Consider the following 18,138-nt stretch of genomic DNA (forward strand, 5'->3'; position numbering starts at 1 on the left):
AAGGTCCACTTTCTAGCTTTTTCAGGAGCTTTTAACCACATTTTAAGGTCTTCATCAGCAAACTGAGTTTGCATGTCATGGCATGACAAGTTAAGATCTTGAGTTGAAATTATTCTGTACAAAATGTGCCTTCAGTAATATTCAGGGATAGTTAAAGCAGTATAGTTCCCATTTTATAAATAAATATGTGACATTGAATTTCATTTAATGAACGAAATCATTTTAGAGGTATGCTATTTCTTTTAGCATAGTTGCGTTTAAGGTATAGGCCTAACTGAATCAATGTTTTATAAAACCTAGCTATCTTATGTAAAACAACTTTTACGATACGCTATCTAAAATGATTTGTATTATGATTATTATGAGTATCTGCGTACGTGCAGTCAGGACTTTTACTTATCTTTCTCGCAGATTAGCTACTCATGGATGTAATATAGAGCTTACTACATGAACGTATATTTTACGTACACGTCATTCGTGCATAGCTCAAATACGGCACTTCCCATCCAAGACCAACTTGGGCTGTGGATGTGGCAGCAAAGTAGCGCCGGGTCTAGCTGACAACGTGTCTCCTGCAGTGCACTCACAAGTGTAGCTAGTTGTGTTTGGTTTTCTAGATTTTCACATTGTAAGGTAAGGAGTAATCTTGTACAGCATTCTTTCAGTTAGTTTAGTCGTAACATAGCAGCTAAGCAATGCAATGAGGTAGTTCATAATAGCTAATGATAGCTAACGTCAGCTAGCCCTAGGTACGTTTTGACAGCAGAAACCATAACGTTAGACACTTAGCTACAATCTGTTTAGCTTTAATAACTAGCTAACGTTACACTGCAAACTGCAGGGGCTTCACATATAGAGTTTAATTGTATGAACAGCACCTAACGTTAGCCCTTGAATTTGGTAGCTAATATGTCTAAGCTAACGTTAACCAATCCAAACAATAATCATCTTCACTGGGTCAGTGTGCCGAGTACCACAATGCTGATACCTCATGGCACATGATGCAGAGCTTTCTAGTGAGACTAAAATAATGTTCAAATAAATAATGTTCAGTCATTTTGTTATATTATCTTCTTTACATTTTAAGTGTGGTGTATATAGCTAACCATATAGCCAGGCTATCCTACTGTATCCAAATCTGCTGATCTCAGATGAGGTTATTGCACTGTTACAGTAAACTAGTTTGTGTGTTCATCACAGCTGTCAAGTGCCAGTGCCATGTTTGCCAGGCTGGCCTTGTGCACTCGCCTGCCATCCAGAATCAGACAGTCCAATGTCTGTCCAGTCTCCATCAGATCACATTCCCAGGTTAAATGTAAGTAACCAGCCAGCTTCTTTGTCATACCTGACCTGGACACTATTCTCACCATCTCTTTTAGCTACATGCTATAATATTCTGGTGCATGCTGATGTGTAATAAAACATGACTTTGTTATTCTCTGCAGTCCCACGTCCCCATGGAAAGTCTTTTGTCCACCGCAGTGAGTTAAAGCAGGCCAAGCGTATAGTAGTGAAGCTGGGAAGTGCTGTGGTGACACGCGACGAGTGCGGTCTGGCACTGGGACGACTGGCCTCGATAGTAGAGCAGGTAACGCCACACTAACTATATATTGTTGCTAGAGACGAGAGCAACTCTGTGATGATGGCTCTGGGAATATAATATTACGTGGGCTCAAGGAACTAAAGGACTTAAAAACAAACTGGAGCAGTAATCTTGGCTGTGGAAAAAATAGCTTGATTGTTATAGCCTGTATGTGTCCTGTCAGGTGGCCATGCTGCAGAACCAAGGCAGGGAGATGATGATTGTAACCAGTGGGGCTGTGGCATTTGGGAAGCAGAGACTAAGACATGAGATCCTGCTGTCTCAAAGCGTCAGACAAGCCTTGCATTCTGGACAGAACCAACTCAAAGAAATGGTGAGTAATAATCTTGAACACTGGGGATTTTAGTCCACTCTTTGAAAAATGTTTAAATATGACTTTTGTTCATCGTCTTTTTTAACTTTGGTGAAATCTTTGTTGTTTTTTTAGTCCGTTCCAGTTTTGGAGGCGAGGGCATGTGCAGCTGCTGGACAGAGCGGTCTGATGGCGTTGTATGAAGCTATGTTTACCCAGTACAGCACCTGCACTGCACAAGTATGTACTTGACTGTTCTCACAGAGTAAAATGCTGACAGTTTTTTTTAAATGTCACTTAATTCTCTACATTTCTGTCCACTATTGTAGATTCTGGTCACCAACCTGGATTTTCATGATGAGCAGAAGCGTCGCAACCTGAACAGCACGCTCCATGAACTGCTGCGGATGAACATAGTTCCGATCATCAACACCAACGATGCTGTTGTTCCGCCCCCTGTTCCCAACAGTGATCTGCAGGGGGTAAATGTGGGTACTGTGTGAAGGGCATGCTAGGAATGTTGAATGTGGTTCAGATTTGTGATTTGTGGATTGCTTAAAACATGCATAAATGGAAGAAGTAGGTTTCTTTTCACTAACATGTCCCCCCTCTGTAACATGTAACTGCTTGGATGCATGGTTTTAATTTTAAAGGCTGGTTTAGATGTTCTCTACTAATTTAAAGTGTGGTTGTCTTATTTTCTGCCATTTTATTGTGCATAGACCTGCTGGTTTTATCTCCCTTTTTTGTTTTTTTTGCAACTACATGGGACTAGGAGGCTTTTGTTGCATGGTAGCAGCTGCTATACTACAGTATAATGTGAGATACAGTGATTTTCCTTTTGGCTTAATGGCATCTCTGTTTGTATTTCAGGTAATAAGCATCAAAGATAATGACAGCTTGGCTGCACGGCTGGCTGTTGAAATGAAAGCAGACCTCCTTATCGCCCTGTCTGATGTTGAAGGTACAGAAATCGCGTGTTGTTTGTGTGTGTGTGTTGTTTTGTGTTGTGTTGTGTGTGTGTGTGTGTGTGTGTGTGTGTGTGTGTGTGTGTGTGTGTGTGTGTGTGTGTGTGTGTGTGTGTGTGTGTGTGTGTGTGTGTGTGTGTGTGTGTGTGTGTGTGTGTGTGTGTGTGTGTGTGTGTGTGTGTGTGTGTGTGTGTGTGTGTGTGTGTGTGTGTGTGTAAGCAAGCATTAGGTCTCTTTTTTTTTTATATATATATATATATATATGAAATGTTTCCAAAGGTTTGCAAAATCGTTTAATTTACATGTGAAAATGTGCCAGCCAGACTGATTTTGTCTCGTGAGTCCCCCAAATTTATGGAAGAGTGATGCTTAATCGCAAGAGCACTTAATGTTAATCAGGATTCATAATGATCATTAATCAAACTATCAAGATGCAATAATAGGCTGTCTCTGTATTGCTTTTAAGGCTCAGACACACCAACCCGACGGCCGACCGTCTGCAGAAAAGGCAGTCTGACTGATCAGTCTCCCCAAGTTGGTCAAAAAAAGTGCCTCAGAACACACGGAAGCGATGCCGACTTGAGTGTACGTTCTGCGCCTGCGTGAGGTGTAATATGTCTTTGTAACAGCAAGCAGCGCTAATCTGTATTGTCGTCTAAGAAATGAAAACCGGAAATGACGGAACATCTCTCTACTAGGGCTGTGTTCGATTGAAGGAATTCTTAGTCGACTAACACTCCTTCAATTGTATCGACTAATCAATTAGTTGATTTAATCGACAGATCTGTAAATCTGAGTTTCTCCGTAAAGAGTCATGCAAAAGAATGCATATATTGAATCCGATAATGCCTCCTTCGCGTATTTAAACACAACATTTCAGAAAACGTGTAATACAACAAATAATTGCCTTAATGAAAGTAATCAAAGTAGGTTTCACGGGGATATCTATTAAGTAAAATGTCAACCCTTAATTCTTGTTTACCAGAGATGTGCTCATACGTTTCTTGGAAATAAGTCATTCAGCATGAAAAAAAGCATAAAACATGACTAATCGACTAAAGGAATCTTAAGCCTGGTTCAGACGGCAGGATAATTAGGCCGATTTTAGCCCCGATTCACCCCTCCCGACAATCTTAAGGATGCTCCGATTATTGTAAAATAATCTGATCAGATATTCCTGCCGTGTGTGGTGTGTTAAGACTGCTCTCGTCTGTTCGGAAGGACGTCGGGACCGCTTCGATCTCAAATCGGATGTTGGATTTTTTTTGGCCCGATTTCTCCTCGTGTGTGGTGTCCCCGGGGACAAACGAGCACACAGCCTGTGGACTGTGGCATACAATAAAGTCGATGGGCATAACTACATCCACAACTGCAGTCCACCAGAGTACATGGAAACGAATATATGAACGTGTATTTCAACGGTAATTAATCTGTGTAGTACGTAACGACATTTCTATGAGAAAAAACAAACTACAAACTATCGCCACTGCATCCGCCATGATTGTTTACTCTGAAGTCACGTTTGATCTCGAGGGATTTTGCGAGATTTCCGTCTGACCTGGGAATGCTCGGCAGTCAAATCGGTTCGTGTGTGATGTGTTGATTTTGCCGTGTGCTGCGCACCACACACTGTACGACCAAAACTGTTGGATCCGTGATTTTTTATCGCCGTGTGTGGGGTCTCTCAGGATTGGAAAATCGGCCGACAATTTTAAAATCGTCCCGTGTGAACCAGGCTTAAGTTGACTAAGACCAAAACGACCGATTAGTCGACTAATCGACTAAGAGGGAGCAGCCCTACTCTCTACACCTAGTAAACACAGAGCACGCTGTCGTCAGTCATTGTTTTCATCAGAGAGTGTTGATAGTAGTCAAGAAGGATCGTTGTCATTACTCGCTGAACGGACGAAAATACGATGGCTACCAGTAGTAAGAAGATACTGGCGTTGTCAGCTCGTGCACTGATTTGCTAGTCAAGGGCTAGCACTCCACCAATCACATTGGTCATTGAGTCCGACTGCCCACTGGCTGATTCATCAAGTCAAATCGGCCAAAATGAAGGCTGACTGCACGGAACACACACCAAACAGACTCAAGTCACCGACCTCGCCAGACTGTCCAACGGCCGATAATCGGGTTGGTGTGTCAGCACCTTTTAGTCATGAACATGTTTACTGTGTGGGCATTTTGGTCTGATAGAAAGATGTGACTGCTTTGGTTCTGTAAAGAAGTGGTTTCCAACCTGGGGTCCTGGCACCCCCAGGGGGGGTGGCAAAGATCACAAGGGGGGGCGCAAGTCTTTATCTGGTTTGAGGTTGAGGTAAAAAAAAAAAAAAAATGTTTGTATGTTAAACAAATTATGATAATACACTAGAATCTATATTCTATACAAAAGTCTGTATGAAAACTATATATTTTGTTGTATCCTCGTTTTTCCTGCCGCCACGGCATCACTATTTTATGAATGAAACATGGCGGAGAAACGTAACAGTGCTGATAACTCCTCTGTATCAAAAAAGAAAGTAAGGCTCTATCTCGAGAGTTCCCTCAACTTCAGTTTTGGGGCGGGGGGGCTCAGCTTTTCTTAGACATGAGTAGAGGGGGGGGCGCCAAGGAAAAAAGGTTGTGAACCACTGCTGTAAAGGATACTAACATGTTTTTCTTCCACAGGCTTATACGACAGTCCCCCAGGAACAGATGATGCCAAGCTTATTGATATATTCTACCCTGGAGACCAGCAGTCAATCACGTTTGGCACCAAGTCCAGAGTCGGCAGTGGTGGCATGGAAGCCAAGGTCAGCATCACATTTTTTTTTTTTTTTTTTTTTGGACTGAGTTGGTTGAATGATGAAAACGTTGCATTATACTCAATCATGTCTTCTTAATCAGGTGAAAGCCGCCCTTTGGGCACTACAGGGTGGGACGTCCGTTGTCATTGCCAACGGCACACATCCTAAAGTCACAGGCCACGTCATCACAGACATTGTGGAAGGGAAGAAAGTTGGCACCTTCTTCTCTGAGGTGAAACCTGCAGGTACTGGGTAAAACCATTATAACCAAAGAATATTTTACCCACTTGTTGCGATGTGTTTTTATATTTGATGCGTGTATTATTGACACCACCAGGTCCAACTGTGGAGCAGCAGACCGAGATGGCCCGGCATGCAGGCAGGGCTCTGGCCTCCCTGGACCCTGAACAGGTGAGTTTGGTTTTAATGTATGCTTTATTTAGCTGATATATTAAGAGTTAATACAAAAAGTCATGAAGGTTATCTTTAGGGTAGGTCCCCTAAATACAGTATATTGACCCCATTATATCATTCCTAAATGAAATGACAAGCTTACAATAGATAGAGAGCATCTCTTGGTTAGCACTCAGCAATAATAATAATAATAATAATAATAATAATAATAATTGTTATTATTATTTATAATAATAATAATAATAATAATAATAATAATAATAAAACGTATCAACAATAAAGAGTCATTTTCACAACAGGATGTGTGGGGCTGGCCAAACTCATGACTTTTGACATTGTACTGGTAGTAGCTTTAATTACTAAATTGATTCTGGTGTTAGCGAATCATAGCGAGGTGTGTGCGTTTGTTTTTCCAGAGAGGGGAGATCATCTGCTGTCTTGCTGAGCTACTTACAGAGAAGAAAGATGAGATTCTCAGTGCCAACAGGAGAGACATGGAGTTTGCAAATTCATCAGGTACAGAGGCACAGAGAAGACACACTGCTCCCATTAATCCACAGCTCCATGCAATCGTCTGACTGAAATGCACTGGATCACTCCTCTGTAGCACTTCTACTTAGGGAAACTGGCATATGAAGGAGGCTTAGATCATCTGGTTGTCAGCGGTGGTTGTCATTTATCTTGGCTCTGGTGTGCATCAGCCCTGTTGTCAGTAAGAGGCTTTTGAATGTATTGTACTAGTAAGTTTATGAGTTTGGCAGGAGTCATTGCGTTCCCAGTGTTGTAGCACAGCATAGTGAGTAGGAAGATTGCTATTTATCTGGATGATCGAAGTTGTCACTCCTGCTTCACAGCGCCGTTTTCTGCAAATTCTCTCGACCTGTCCAGTGTCTTTATTTGTTTATTCGATTTTCCTCGTAGGTCGTCTCTCCCAGCCTCTGATCAACCGCCTGAGTCTGTCAACTGCTAAGCTGAACAGCCTTGCCATTGGCCTCCGTCAGCTTGCCGTGTCCTCCAGGGATAGCGTGGGTCGGGTGCTGAGGAGGACCAGGGTGGCCAACAACCTAGAGCTGGAACAAATTACTGTCCCCATCGGTGTGCTGCTGGTCATCTTTGAGTCCCGTCCTGATTGTCTCCCTCAGGTCAGTCAACCCAAACACTGCCTTTAGACTTACTCACCATTAGCTGCTGGTTTGGGAGACTTTACATCTGTGTCATTGAAAGTTAATATCACATTTTCATTAGGGTTGGGCATCGTTTGGATATTAACGATTCTAATCCCAATTCCGATTTCTTCCTTTCGATTCCAGTTCTTATCGATTCTGATTCTTTGAGGGGTGGAGTTGAAACGGGTCACATGCTTATTTCACAAATAAAAAATGTTTGATTAAAAAGGTGGGTTGCAGTTTAACGGGTCTTTTTCAATGTTAAATAAAGCCAGACTAGAGCGCTGCTTACTGTGCTCCAAAGCTGCAACACAACAAGCGCACGGCCGCTACGGAAACCAAAACTTGCGCATGTTAAATTTGGAACCCATGATCAGATTTGAAACCAAATCCTCCAAACGATTCCAATAAAGAAACTATTCCGATGGAATCGTAATTTTTGAAACGATTCCAAGTATGAATCGGTTCTCAATGCCCAACCTCATCTTAGATTTTGAATATGGTAATATGGCTTAAGTGTTTTCTTTCCCTGGTTTTAAAGGCTGCATAACAGTAAAGTGATGTAATTTTCTGAACTTATCAGTGTGTTAGCTGTCATTTATTTGCCTTTAACCACTTAGTCTCTCTCTCTCTCTCTCTCTCTCTCTCTCTCTCTCTCTCTCTCTCTCTCTCTCTCTCTCTCTCTCTCTCTCTCTCTCAAAAATTTCATTGTGTAAATATTTTGTAAAAGCACCAATATTTAACCCTACAATATTGTCTCAATCTCAATATTGAGGTATTTGGTAAAAAAATATTTTGCCATATTTGATTTTCATCATCTTGCCCAGCCCTATTTTGATGTTTTTTTTTCTTGTGTTCCAGGTGGCAGCTCTGGCTATTGCCAGTGGAAATGCTTTGCTACTGAAGGGGGGTAAAGAAGCTTCCAACACCAATAAAATTCTACATCAACTCACTCAGGAAGCACTTTCCATTCATGGAGTGGCGGATGCCATTCAACTGGTAAAACTGAAAAGCATTGCATTATTGAACCAGTGTGAATCTTTAGACAATATTACAATATTAACTCCGACATTCTGTGACATTATAAAATGTACCTTGGTGTGTAGGTGAGCACGCGTGAAGAAGTGGAGGATCTGTGCAGGCTCGACAAGTTGATCGACCTGATCATTCCAAGGGGCTCGTCCCAGCTGGTCCGGAACATCCAAAGGGCAGCTAAGGGTATTCCTGTGCTGGGCCACAGCGAGGGCATCTGTCACGTCTACATTGACAACGACGCCAGCATAGACAAAGCTATTGATGTCGGTATGTGGTTCCCGTGTGTGGCTGCCGTTTGATGTTTCCATTTCTGCTATGGTTTGGTCACAGTGTAGAACTGGAAAATAAATTGTGTCGTATTTTCTTTTGGAACACATAGCAGTTGTAATTGATATGATTTTACCTTGTTGCCCAAGAGTAATTGACTTGTTGGGTTAACCCAGAACTGCTGAATTAATATATATATGTACTAACTTATGATTCATTCCAGTCAGAGACTCCAAATGTGACTACCCTGCAGCCTGCAATGCCATGGAGACCCTCCTCATTCACAGGGATCTGCTGCGAACTCCTATATTTGACCAGGTCATTGATATGCTGAGAACAGAAAATGTAAGAAATGTGCAACAAACGAGAGAGAGAGAGAGAGAGAGACTTAATTCAGGCCAACTAAGTACAGTTTTTATTTATGTTTTACTGATTTATTTATGTTGATAAATCATTGTGCCGTTGCTTTCTCCCAGGTGAAGATCCATGCAGGCCCCCGGTTTGCATCCTATTTAACTTTCAGCCCATCTGAGGTGAAGTCTCTGAGGACAGAGTATGGGGATCTGGAGTGCTGCATTGAGGTGGTAGACAGCATGCAGGATGCTGTGGACCACATCCACAAATATGGCAGCTCCCACACTGATGTCATTATTACAGAAAATGAAGAGACAGCTGAACAGTTTCTGCAGCAGGTGGACAGCGCCTGTGTATTCTGGAACGCCAGCTCTCGCTTTGCCGATGGCTACCGCTTTGGCCTAGGTATGTACAGTATCGGGCATGGTTTTACTTCCTACTGCCATCTGAGAAAAATATGAGAGTATACATCCATTTGTAAATGGATCTAACCTACCAGTCTTGAAAATGGGGCAGAAGAGTTAATTTTACGGTACTTGTTTTGCAGGAGCGGAGGTTGGTATCAGTACAGCACGGATACACGCCAGAGGTCCAGTGGGTTTGGAGGGGCTTCTGACCACCAAATGGGTCCTTCGAGGAGAAGGGCACACAGCGGCTGACTTCTCTGAGCAAGGCAGTATGAAATACCTTCATGAAAACATCCCTGTACCCCAGGGGAGCTTTAATTAAGTGCCCAACCAAAGAGCCATCAACAGGAATCCAGATTACTGATGTCTACCCAGAGTTCATTTGAAGGTTTGTGTCTGCCAGTAGCTGCTTATCACCTGTATAAAACCACTATGTTGGTGCAGGAAACTTGCATGCAGAACAGAGGCTACTTATACTGGACAACCATGTTCCTGCTTTCGTGAACCTGCCATAAAACATTTTTTTTTTTTTTTTTTTAGATGAATAACAATCTCCTGAGACTATGATTGGTTGTTACGTGACTGGTGAGAGGGAAAGGTTTTTGGTAAAAGAAAAACACTAAATTCTGTTATTTACATATGACCGGTGAAACAAAGTATACACAGACAAAGCTCTCTCCTCCTGTTTAAAAAAAAAAAAAAAAAGAAGAAGAAATGATTGGCCTAGCTGTGGTTTTATAACTTATTTTTCTACATGCAAACTATCCCTTGGCCTTTTTGTAATGTACTTTAAGTGTTGTTTCTGCAGGATTGTGGTTTAGGTATTTTGCTGTCCTTCCTCTTTGCACAGATGATTTAATAAATATGCTGTACAGTTCTTTACTCATGACTTGTGTTTTATCTGTTCCAAACTAAATCTGCATCATAATGTCACTGCATTACAAAAACATTTAGTCACACAATGTCATCAAGGTAATTGAGTTTTTGAATATTTAGTACAGGTTACTCTTTTCAGACCATACCATTTCTCATTTCAGTTCTCCACAATAATTGAAGACCTATGTGAACAATACTGTGTTTCAATTTGTTCTTGGAGATACAGAAATTCTAATTAAACCAACATCACACAAGACAAAGCTTTCCAGATTTGAGAGGGCTGGATGTTAAACACTTTCAAGGTTCCCACTTGTCGTTAACGCAGCACTAGTGACGTTTTGTGTATGGGCGGGGCTTGACATCCTGCAGTACTTGCCTGGGCAGATATACGGTCTATGGGCAGACACCGGGCAAACTCAGCTGTCATCTGACTCGATGTTAAAGATGGCAGGAAACAAGTCTTATACAATAGTTGAATACTTCGGCGGGGATAGCGGTTACCGGTGTGGTTACTGTAAAAATGACGAAGGAAACTTTTCTCATGGTAAGTGTCTAATCAAGTAACGTTACCGAAAAGAAACCTCGGTATCGCTGAACTGGCTCTTATGCTAACGAGCTAACGTTAGCCCCCTCTACTTGCTGGCATTGAGAGAGGGATAGCTAGCTAGCTAATGTTGGCAGTGCACTGTAGTCCTCCTCAGTACATTTGAGTAAGTTATGTTATATATATGCTGTATTTTAGTGCAAGAACAGTACATTACATTTAACTGAGTGCACACATAAGGTAACGTTACCTTGGACAGGTGTCGGGTTGTTAGCGTTAACTCCGTTTTTAGCCCTTAGCATCTTTTAGCCCAACTCTTTAATCGTGGTAAACAAACCAAGACCGTCGTAGAATAAAACGATAAGATAATTAAGTACGGCTTGGCTGGTGTTGTTGAATTACTATTCAGTTGGACAATAGTAGTTACTCGAGACTAACGCTGTAACATTAACAGCTTAGCAATAGCATACATTTGTATTTATAATAGCATCAAGCTAGCTAACTAGCTACCATACCGGGGTAACGGAGCAGGACGAGACCAAGGATGTTACGCTCACAAGCGAAGTGCAGCTGTCTTGCTTTCGATATGTCCGTCAGTGCTGTGACACTACAACCAGAGGCCTTTACGTGGCAAGTAATATGACATGCGGAAATGCTATCGTGCATTTACATATTTAGGTTGGGAGAGCTCAGATCTGATGGTCAGTAAGAAGCAGGGGTTTTATTTATTTAACAGAGCAAAATGCTGCAAGTACAACGTCGTCCTCCGCAGCGCTGTGGAGGTAAGTCTGGCAATAAACGGGCTCCACCCCCGTCCCCCCTTAATTCGACCACCCTGAACACGTAGAACTTGACCCCGAGTCTCCACGACCATCCGTTCAGGAGATACAGCAAAAGTGCTGATCCTAAAAGTGCTGATTGTGGTTAAAACCCCCTTTACCTAACGCCAACCCTAGCCCAAATTGATGCCAATCCACTCCAAGTTACCTGAAACGTGCTCATAACCTAACCCACAAATCACCATTATTTTTCATAATCATAACCCCACCCATAACCCTAACCCAGTGACACTTAGAGCCATTTTTTTCCGGGAACAATACGAGATGAGTGGAGTCCTGCAACAGCATAAACCAACATGAGACAGACTCCCAGCATGCTGAGACAGAAGACAGCAGCGTGTTTACTATATGTACTATGTGATCTCAACAAACTTGCTTTGATACAGGGGCAGCATCCTCTGAATATAAAAACATAGTGGTGCAATTATTCATTCAGTTTTTACCCCTATTTAGTAGTTAAAGGTATACTATTTAACTTTTCCGCTTTAAAATGTCTATAAAGACCAGTCCTATTTTGAGTTATGTACTTACATGATCCCAAAACTTTCCAACAATGTTCAAACCCTGAGAAATCTGTGATTTTATTCAAGGCAACGGTTACATTTGCTCGCCTATCAGTGGCGTCATGTGTCAGCGGTGTGGTTGTCTGCTAGAAGCTGTCATAAATTGACTTTTTATCAATTTTCAGGATACACTTTTTTTTTTTTTTTTTACTATTAGATCTTGGTTGTTTTTAACTATACATATTGACTGGATGAAGGATTGTATTCATTGGACATCTGGATCTTAAGTTCTCAGAGAAACAAGCCCAGCAAACATTAGCAGCAGCCGGCCCGGGACGTTGTCGCCTGAAGAAACACAGATTTTTAACAAGAAATTCAGATTCAGTGTTTTTTATCGGTTTTAATCACCTGGTTCGTTTGTTTTGTAGACAAATGGAACCTCTGCAGGTAATATGGCTCCCGGTAAAAACTTCCTGAACGATAAACACTGAAGGAATCCTAACCACGAGAAGCTGACTGCCATGATGGCAATGATGGTGAAGACTACAACTCCCCTGATCCCACTCTGCTTCACAACCTCATCAAACTGGGTCTTTTGTAATTGTTTTGATTGAGAGACCTGTAGCGGCAGAAAATTACATATTGTACATTCTTTCATACGGTACTTTGTACAGTTTTAGGAGATAAGAAACAACTCCATCCAGCTGCAGTGGAAGTCCTTTCTCCCTGGTCCAGTTGTGATTGTAACCTGGGCTCACTTCCAAGTAGGGCTGGGCGATATGGAGAAAATCAGATCTCACGATATTCTTGACCAAATACCTCAATATCGATATTGCGGCGGTATTATAGGGTTGACAATTGTTGCTTTTACAAAATATCTTCACACTTAGATTTTAGATAAATAATCATCAGTAATGTGGACATAATGTCATGGGGGGAAAGGCAACTAATAGAAAAGCTAGAACAATCTGGTTCAGAAAAGTACATCACTTTACTGTAATTTACTGTACAGCCTTTAAAACCAGTAAAATGCCATATTACGATATCCAAAATCTAAGACGATATCTAGTCTCATATCACGATATCGATATAATATTGATATATTGCCCAGCCCTACTCCCAAGTGAACCCTGAAATAGTTTTAGTAAAAAAAAAAAAACTGAAAGCTCTTGGACTACATTTCTGAATATCGTGTCTTGCACAGCCATGAACCAAAAAAGAGCCGTTCCACCCACTGCCTGCCGCATAACTGGATACTTAATGAAAAGTAGGGGAAGCTTAATATATTATATTAATTCGGGGTAGAGTTTCATTAGCCCACAAGCATCCTACAGTGCCAGGATTCAGGAACATTCCTGCCATGGATCTGTTCACAGGAACTGTGACTCAGACCACACAGTCACATGCCATGAAGGTTTATAAAACCTTTTTATAAATGCTCTGTACAAGACAACTGAGCAGAGCTTAAAGGGCACTAAAAGATGACCAACTGTACTTTGGTGTTAATTTAAAGGCCGCAAAGGTCAATTTTAATTTAGCATTTGTAGGAGTTTGGCACCAAGCTGTAAGAAGATGGGAAGGGATTTTCTGTGTGGGACAGAACGGGTTCATTCAGCGTAGGTTAGCAGGGGCGAGACAGGTTGACTATAATTAGGGTTCCGGCAGTTCCTAATGCAGTCAACGAGTGACTAGGCTCAGAGCCCGCAGACCAGACCTGTTATCTAAACTAAGATAAGAGTGGTAATCTGGATAGTTGCATCATGTGGGCATGGCGGGTTCTGGGGAGGGAGGGAGACTGTACTCCCTGTGCCCTTCTTGTGAGTGGTCAATAACAGTTTCATAGGTTAACTGTTCCTTGTGTGGTTGGCAATCCGTCAATCCATTTTTGATGCGTCACATAAAATCGTACGAGGTACAATTCCAGTGAAATGTTATCCCATCAGCACCTTTAACTTGTGCATTATTAATCATCGTGAAGCAGAATGTGGCCGTCAGATCGGCACACAGAAAAAGAGTCACCCGCTTGAATGGCGCCGGCACACCAGGATCCAGCCAAGTCTCGGCGAAAGAACACCACAGCTCCCGACATCCTGTTTAAAAACCGACAGAGGCACGGAGGCCACCCAGCTCTATGTCCAGCGCCTGCACGCTGGCCAGCAGGATGCCCAGCAGAGAAGTCACAGTTGGTGTTAATTCCTCCACGCTGTGTCCTCTCTGATGTAGAGATGGAGACGGACGCAGAAATGGTCTTGCTCGTCCACGTGGTCGGGATGGTAGCCGTAGGTCGTCGCTGATAGCCATCTTCACCTTTCCCTCTGCGTTTAACTCTTATGTTTACATTTGAAAACTTTGACTGGCCAGGCTAGCAGAGTCCGCAGCAGACTGGTGAGTTGATCCAGGTTAATTGAAAGTGCACTAGACTTATAACTATTGAAATTACTTCAGGTGTCGCTGAGGTCCAGTTAATTTTTATATTAACACTTCTGATTGCCATGTTGTTCTTCTTTTCTGGGAAGACATGTTAAACGGTCTATAGATCAACAGAGTGATTTCTATATGAGCAGTGTTTCTCCTGTATTGTTAACTTTTTTGAGCAGGTGCTCAGTGAGATCATGTTTTTTCCTCTTATGTGATTGGCGCAGTGATGTTATCGACAGTGTGGCATGAAAAGCAAATGCGACCCCACACGCTACTGAGCCCAACATCTGCCCTCCTCTCTGTTCCTGTGTCTGTCATGCCTCAGGGGAGGCTGATCAGGTGTGAACAATAGAAAGGCACTCCCGTTGTGTCATGATGACAGCAGCTGCCGCACTCACATAGAGCTGACATGGCTGACCTAGAGCTTCATTTGTACTCTGGAACCAACTATTACGTTTTTAAACTTCTGACTTCCTGCCTGACTTGATATCAGGGTTTTTGGCATATTCAATGTTTCTTAACCCTTGTGTGGTCCTTCGGGTCCCAGTGACCCGAAGGACAACACAAGGGTTATGTACTTCCGTTTACTTTGTTGAGAATTGCTCTCTAAACAAGGGTTAATACAGCACCTTAGTTCTTGTTTGTACAGCATTTTGGTCAGCTTAAACTGTGTTTAAATGTGTTCTAGAAATAAACTTTATTTACTTACTTTACAAGAAACAGGGTTTAGAGAGCAATTCTCAACAAAGTAAACGGAAGTACATAATCCTTGTGTTGTCCTTCGGGTCACTGGGACCCGAAGGACAACACAAGGGTTAACAGAATACTGAAATTAGAATTTCATATGGAATTTATATGAAATCTCGACCGCTCTGTAATTGCACAGGTCATGAGAATTCTGAGAATTGGGGTCACAGGGCAGATTCCTGCAACGTGGCATCATGACTTTGCGCAAACCTACACGCCAAGTGGCGTCATCTGTACGCATTTTGAGCTATCCGCGTGTATGTCTACGCTGTATACAGCGGATGAAATCATACACACGTGTCGTGCTATCGCGAGAACAACGTGACGCGTGTAAAAAAAATACGCTGAACATTGGGAAAGGCTTTAGTAACGCAAAAAACTGACAAAAACACGACGGTGACCAAAGAAACAGTTGGGTTTAGGAAAAGAACATTGGGGAAGACTTTTATTTAAAAAAAAAAAAAACGGTTGATAAATGCCACACGTGATCCCGGCTCTCCTGGGTGAAAGTCCTGTGTTTTTTCCCATCCGCCCCCCCAACCAACCTCCCTCCGCGGACTTCATACCACTCACCACGGCGATAATTCACACGTAATGAAGGGCAATGGAGGCCAACCGGCCTTGATAAACACGCTAAAAAGTGATTATGCATCTTGATAAGACGCCAAAATGGCATACGAATTGGCGTGTTATACATACGCCACTTAATGAGATCAGTCTGATTCCTGAGAGATTATATTCGTAATGTATGGTGACTGAGGCCATACATGCTTGGTGTTTATAACTCCCAAAGGATCTTAAATTAGAGATGTATGCTGTGTATTTTTATTGGTTTTCACTCTTGTTTATGCCAGTGTTTTCACTGAACGTCTCCTTTTATTCTGTAAGTGTTTTTTTGCCTCCACGCCAGTGACAGCCGTGGCCAGTAGCATTATGTTTTTAGGGTTGTCTGTCCTGCTAAAATGCTTTTTTTGGCCATAAGTCAAGAACACAACGGGAGACATTTGGTCGAATACTAAATTGGTGACACTAACTTGGGTGCCCATCTAAAAACTATGGTTATTGTTCAGATCTTCTGTGCTGCTGGGTCGAAAATGTGTGTGAAGCATCCACGTTTTAACTAAAAAAAAAAAAAATACACATAATTCCTTTTTATTAAATTCCGTCAAATTCTTGCAAGTCTGGACAGACATGGATGTAAACTGCAACTTGATTGGTTGACGGAAGCATACAACCTCAAGGTGGTAATTCTTGTGTTTTTATTCTGCTCTGTGTCTTCAGTTAGAGGATAACAACTTAACAGTTTTTATTTTTAAAGTGGTTTAAACCTTCAAAATGGCCCATGTGATAAAATGATAATTCTTATCACTGACATTGAATTTATACTGTTTATTCAGTTTTTATGTCTGCAGTCTTGCTGCTGTATCTGCCGGCCTTAGAACGAGCTCCAGTCATTAACTGCTGCATTGTTGTAGTGTCTATTTGTTGGATCCCACTGTGTCGTCGTCTTGTCTCTGTGGACTCTGGCTAAACACCATTCTCCTGGGACATAGAACATTATACTTGGTTGCAAACTCAGTGTGTGTTGTGTGAACTGTTAAACAGTGAATTCCCTCGGTTGTTTTAGCTGTAAACTGATCGTGTGTGTGTGTGTGTGTCTGTGTGTGTATCTGAACTGTGTATGGTTGCAGAGGAGAAGGTCAGGAGTTGAAACGGGGAGCTTAGACCTCAGTTCTGGGAAGTAGGATCCAAGCTGCTGTGGACACAAATAATACATTTGTGACCATTGGGGACTGTGGGAATGTACTTTGGGGGACTTTGGTGATTTAAGATGAAACAAACATGTGGACCTCCCACCAGACTCTGTGAGCAGCTTCTTGACAAACATGACTTATTTACCTATAACTGTCTCTTATATGGTTTTTATTTGAGCTGTATTTCATTCAGCCGAGCTTGTGCTCAGTGCTGTATAGTTTTATGTATCCAATTTATTTAGTATTTGAGCACTGCAGAATGTTTTGTTTTTGAAGCTTGAAAAGTTATGAATTAAATATCCTGTATGGCTTTAATAGTAAAAATGTATTTGACGCATCGAGATATCGAATTGAATCGCTGACATGATAATCGTAATCGAATCAGTGAAGATTCACACCTCTATTCAAGACTCTTTTCTGCCTGTTTCTAATATAATAGCCTTCAAGTTAGGCATGAGACAGCAATGCTCTGAATGATGTTTATTCTATTTGAAAAGTATAATATAAAATCATATGAAAACAATTTAATGTTTTAAAGTTATCAGGTTCCTTTTTCTTTATCTTTTCTATACAGGGATGTGGTCTCACACCATGACTGTACAGGACTACCAAGACCTCATAGACCGAGGGTGGAGAAGGTGAGTAGCTGTCTCTACCTTCATGCAATAAATGGAGCTTTTGAATTTTCTGATTGCTATAGTTCAAGAAATATAATTTAGGTTTCTTTCTTATCTGTTCTTTCCTTTTTCAGAAGTGGGAAATATGTCTATAAGCCCAAACTGAACAAGACCTGCTGTCCACAGTATACCATCAGGTAATTTGAGCCGTCAGGATTTCCCCCTATGATTCAGTTAACTTCAGAACTGGCAAGGCCAGAATAACATGGAACATATGAGGATGAGCCATTGTAGTTTGCTAGATAATATTACATATTTGTATAACAGCAGAAATATATACACCTATTCTAACCAAACCTTTACCTTTTGTGCTCTCTGTCAAGATGTCATGCACTGAAATTCCAGCCTTCCAAATCCCACAAGAAAGTCATGAAGAAGATAAGCAAATTCATTTCCAAAGGGGAGTTGCCAAAAGGAGAGGATGATGGTGAGAGTATATTTTATTTTTGTATAATAGTTATTAATGCATGTGTATTGTCTGATAA

At 41.7% G+C, this 18,138-nt stretch overlaps 2 protein-coding genes across 3 annotated transcripts in view; both read left to right on the forward strand.

Moving 5' to 3' along the window:
- Positions 1-503: 503 nt before the first annotated feature.
- On the forward strand, positions 504-10,177 carry LOC120547848 (delta-1-pyrroline-5-carboxylate synthase-like). 2 transcript variants are annotated; one of them, XR_005637109.1, is made up of 18 exons: positions 504-633; positions 1,201-1,315; positions 1,446-1,588; positions 1,767-1,916; positions 2,031-2,135; positions 2,225-2,383; positions 2,769-2,859; positions 5,534-5,658; positions 5,753-5,897; positions 5,990-6,063; positions 6,483-6,582; positions 6,988-7,208; positions 8,094-8,231; positions 8,339-8,534; positions 8,758-8,879; positions 9,011-9,293; positions 9,436-9,683; positions 9,836-10,177. XR_005637109.1 is itself a non-coding variant. In XM_039783571.1 (17 exons), the coding sequence occupies exons 2-17, from the start codon at positions 1,219-1,221 to the stop codon at positions 9,615-9,617; spliced, it is 2,331 nt and encodes a 776-aa protein (XP_039639505.1). In that variant the 5' UTR covers positions 504-633; positions 1,201-1,218; the 3' UTR covers positions 9,618-9,833. The 2 variants fall into 2 exon arrangements, 1 of the variants encoding a protein (XP_039639505.1); XM_039783571.1 differs by lacking the exon at positions 9,836-10,177 and having other exon boundaries at positions 9,436-9,833.
- Positions 10,178-10,531: 354 nt separating this feature from the next.
- The window catches only part of LOC120548495 (arginyl-tRNA--protein transferase 1), a 58,549-nt gene continuing 50,942 nt past the window's right edge, over positions 10,532-18,138 (forward strand). The window contains exons 1-4 of the mRNA XM_039784772.1: positions 10,532-10,715; positions 17,551-17,614; positions 17,728-17,790; positions 17,977-18,080. Coding sequence (XP_039640706.1) covers positions 10,607-10,715; positions 17,551-17,614; positions 17,728-17,790; positions 17,977-18,080 — 340 coding nt within the window. The 5' untranslated portion in view covers positions 10,532-10,606. The remainder of the gene's footprint in view (positions 10,716-17,550; positions 17,615-17,727; positions 17,791-17,976; positions 18,081-18,138) is intronic.

This window comes from Perca fluviatilis, chromosome 19, assembly GCF_010015445.1.
Source record: "Perca fluviatilis chromosome 19, GENO_Pfluv_1.0, whole genome shotgun sequence".
NCBI lineage: Eukaryota > Metazoa > Chordata > Actinopteri > Perciformes > Percidae > Perca > Perca fluviatilis.

Coding starts and splice junctions, on each gene's coding strand:
- LOC120547848 (XM_039783571.1), top strand. CDS start 1,219: ATGTTTGCCAGGCTGGCCTTGTGCACTCGCCTGCCATCCAGAATCAGA. Junction 1,316..1,445: donor ATCACATTCCCAGGTTAAAT/GTAAGTAACCAG, acceptor TATTCTCTGCAG/TCCCACGTCCCCATGGAAAG. Junction 2,136..2,224: donor ACAGCACCTGCACTGCACAA/GTATGTACTTGA, acceptor CCACTATTGTAG/ATTCTGGTCACCAACCTGGA.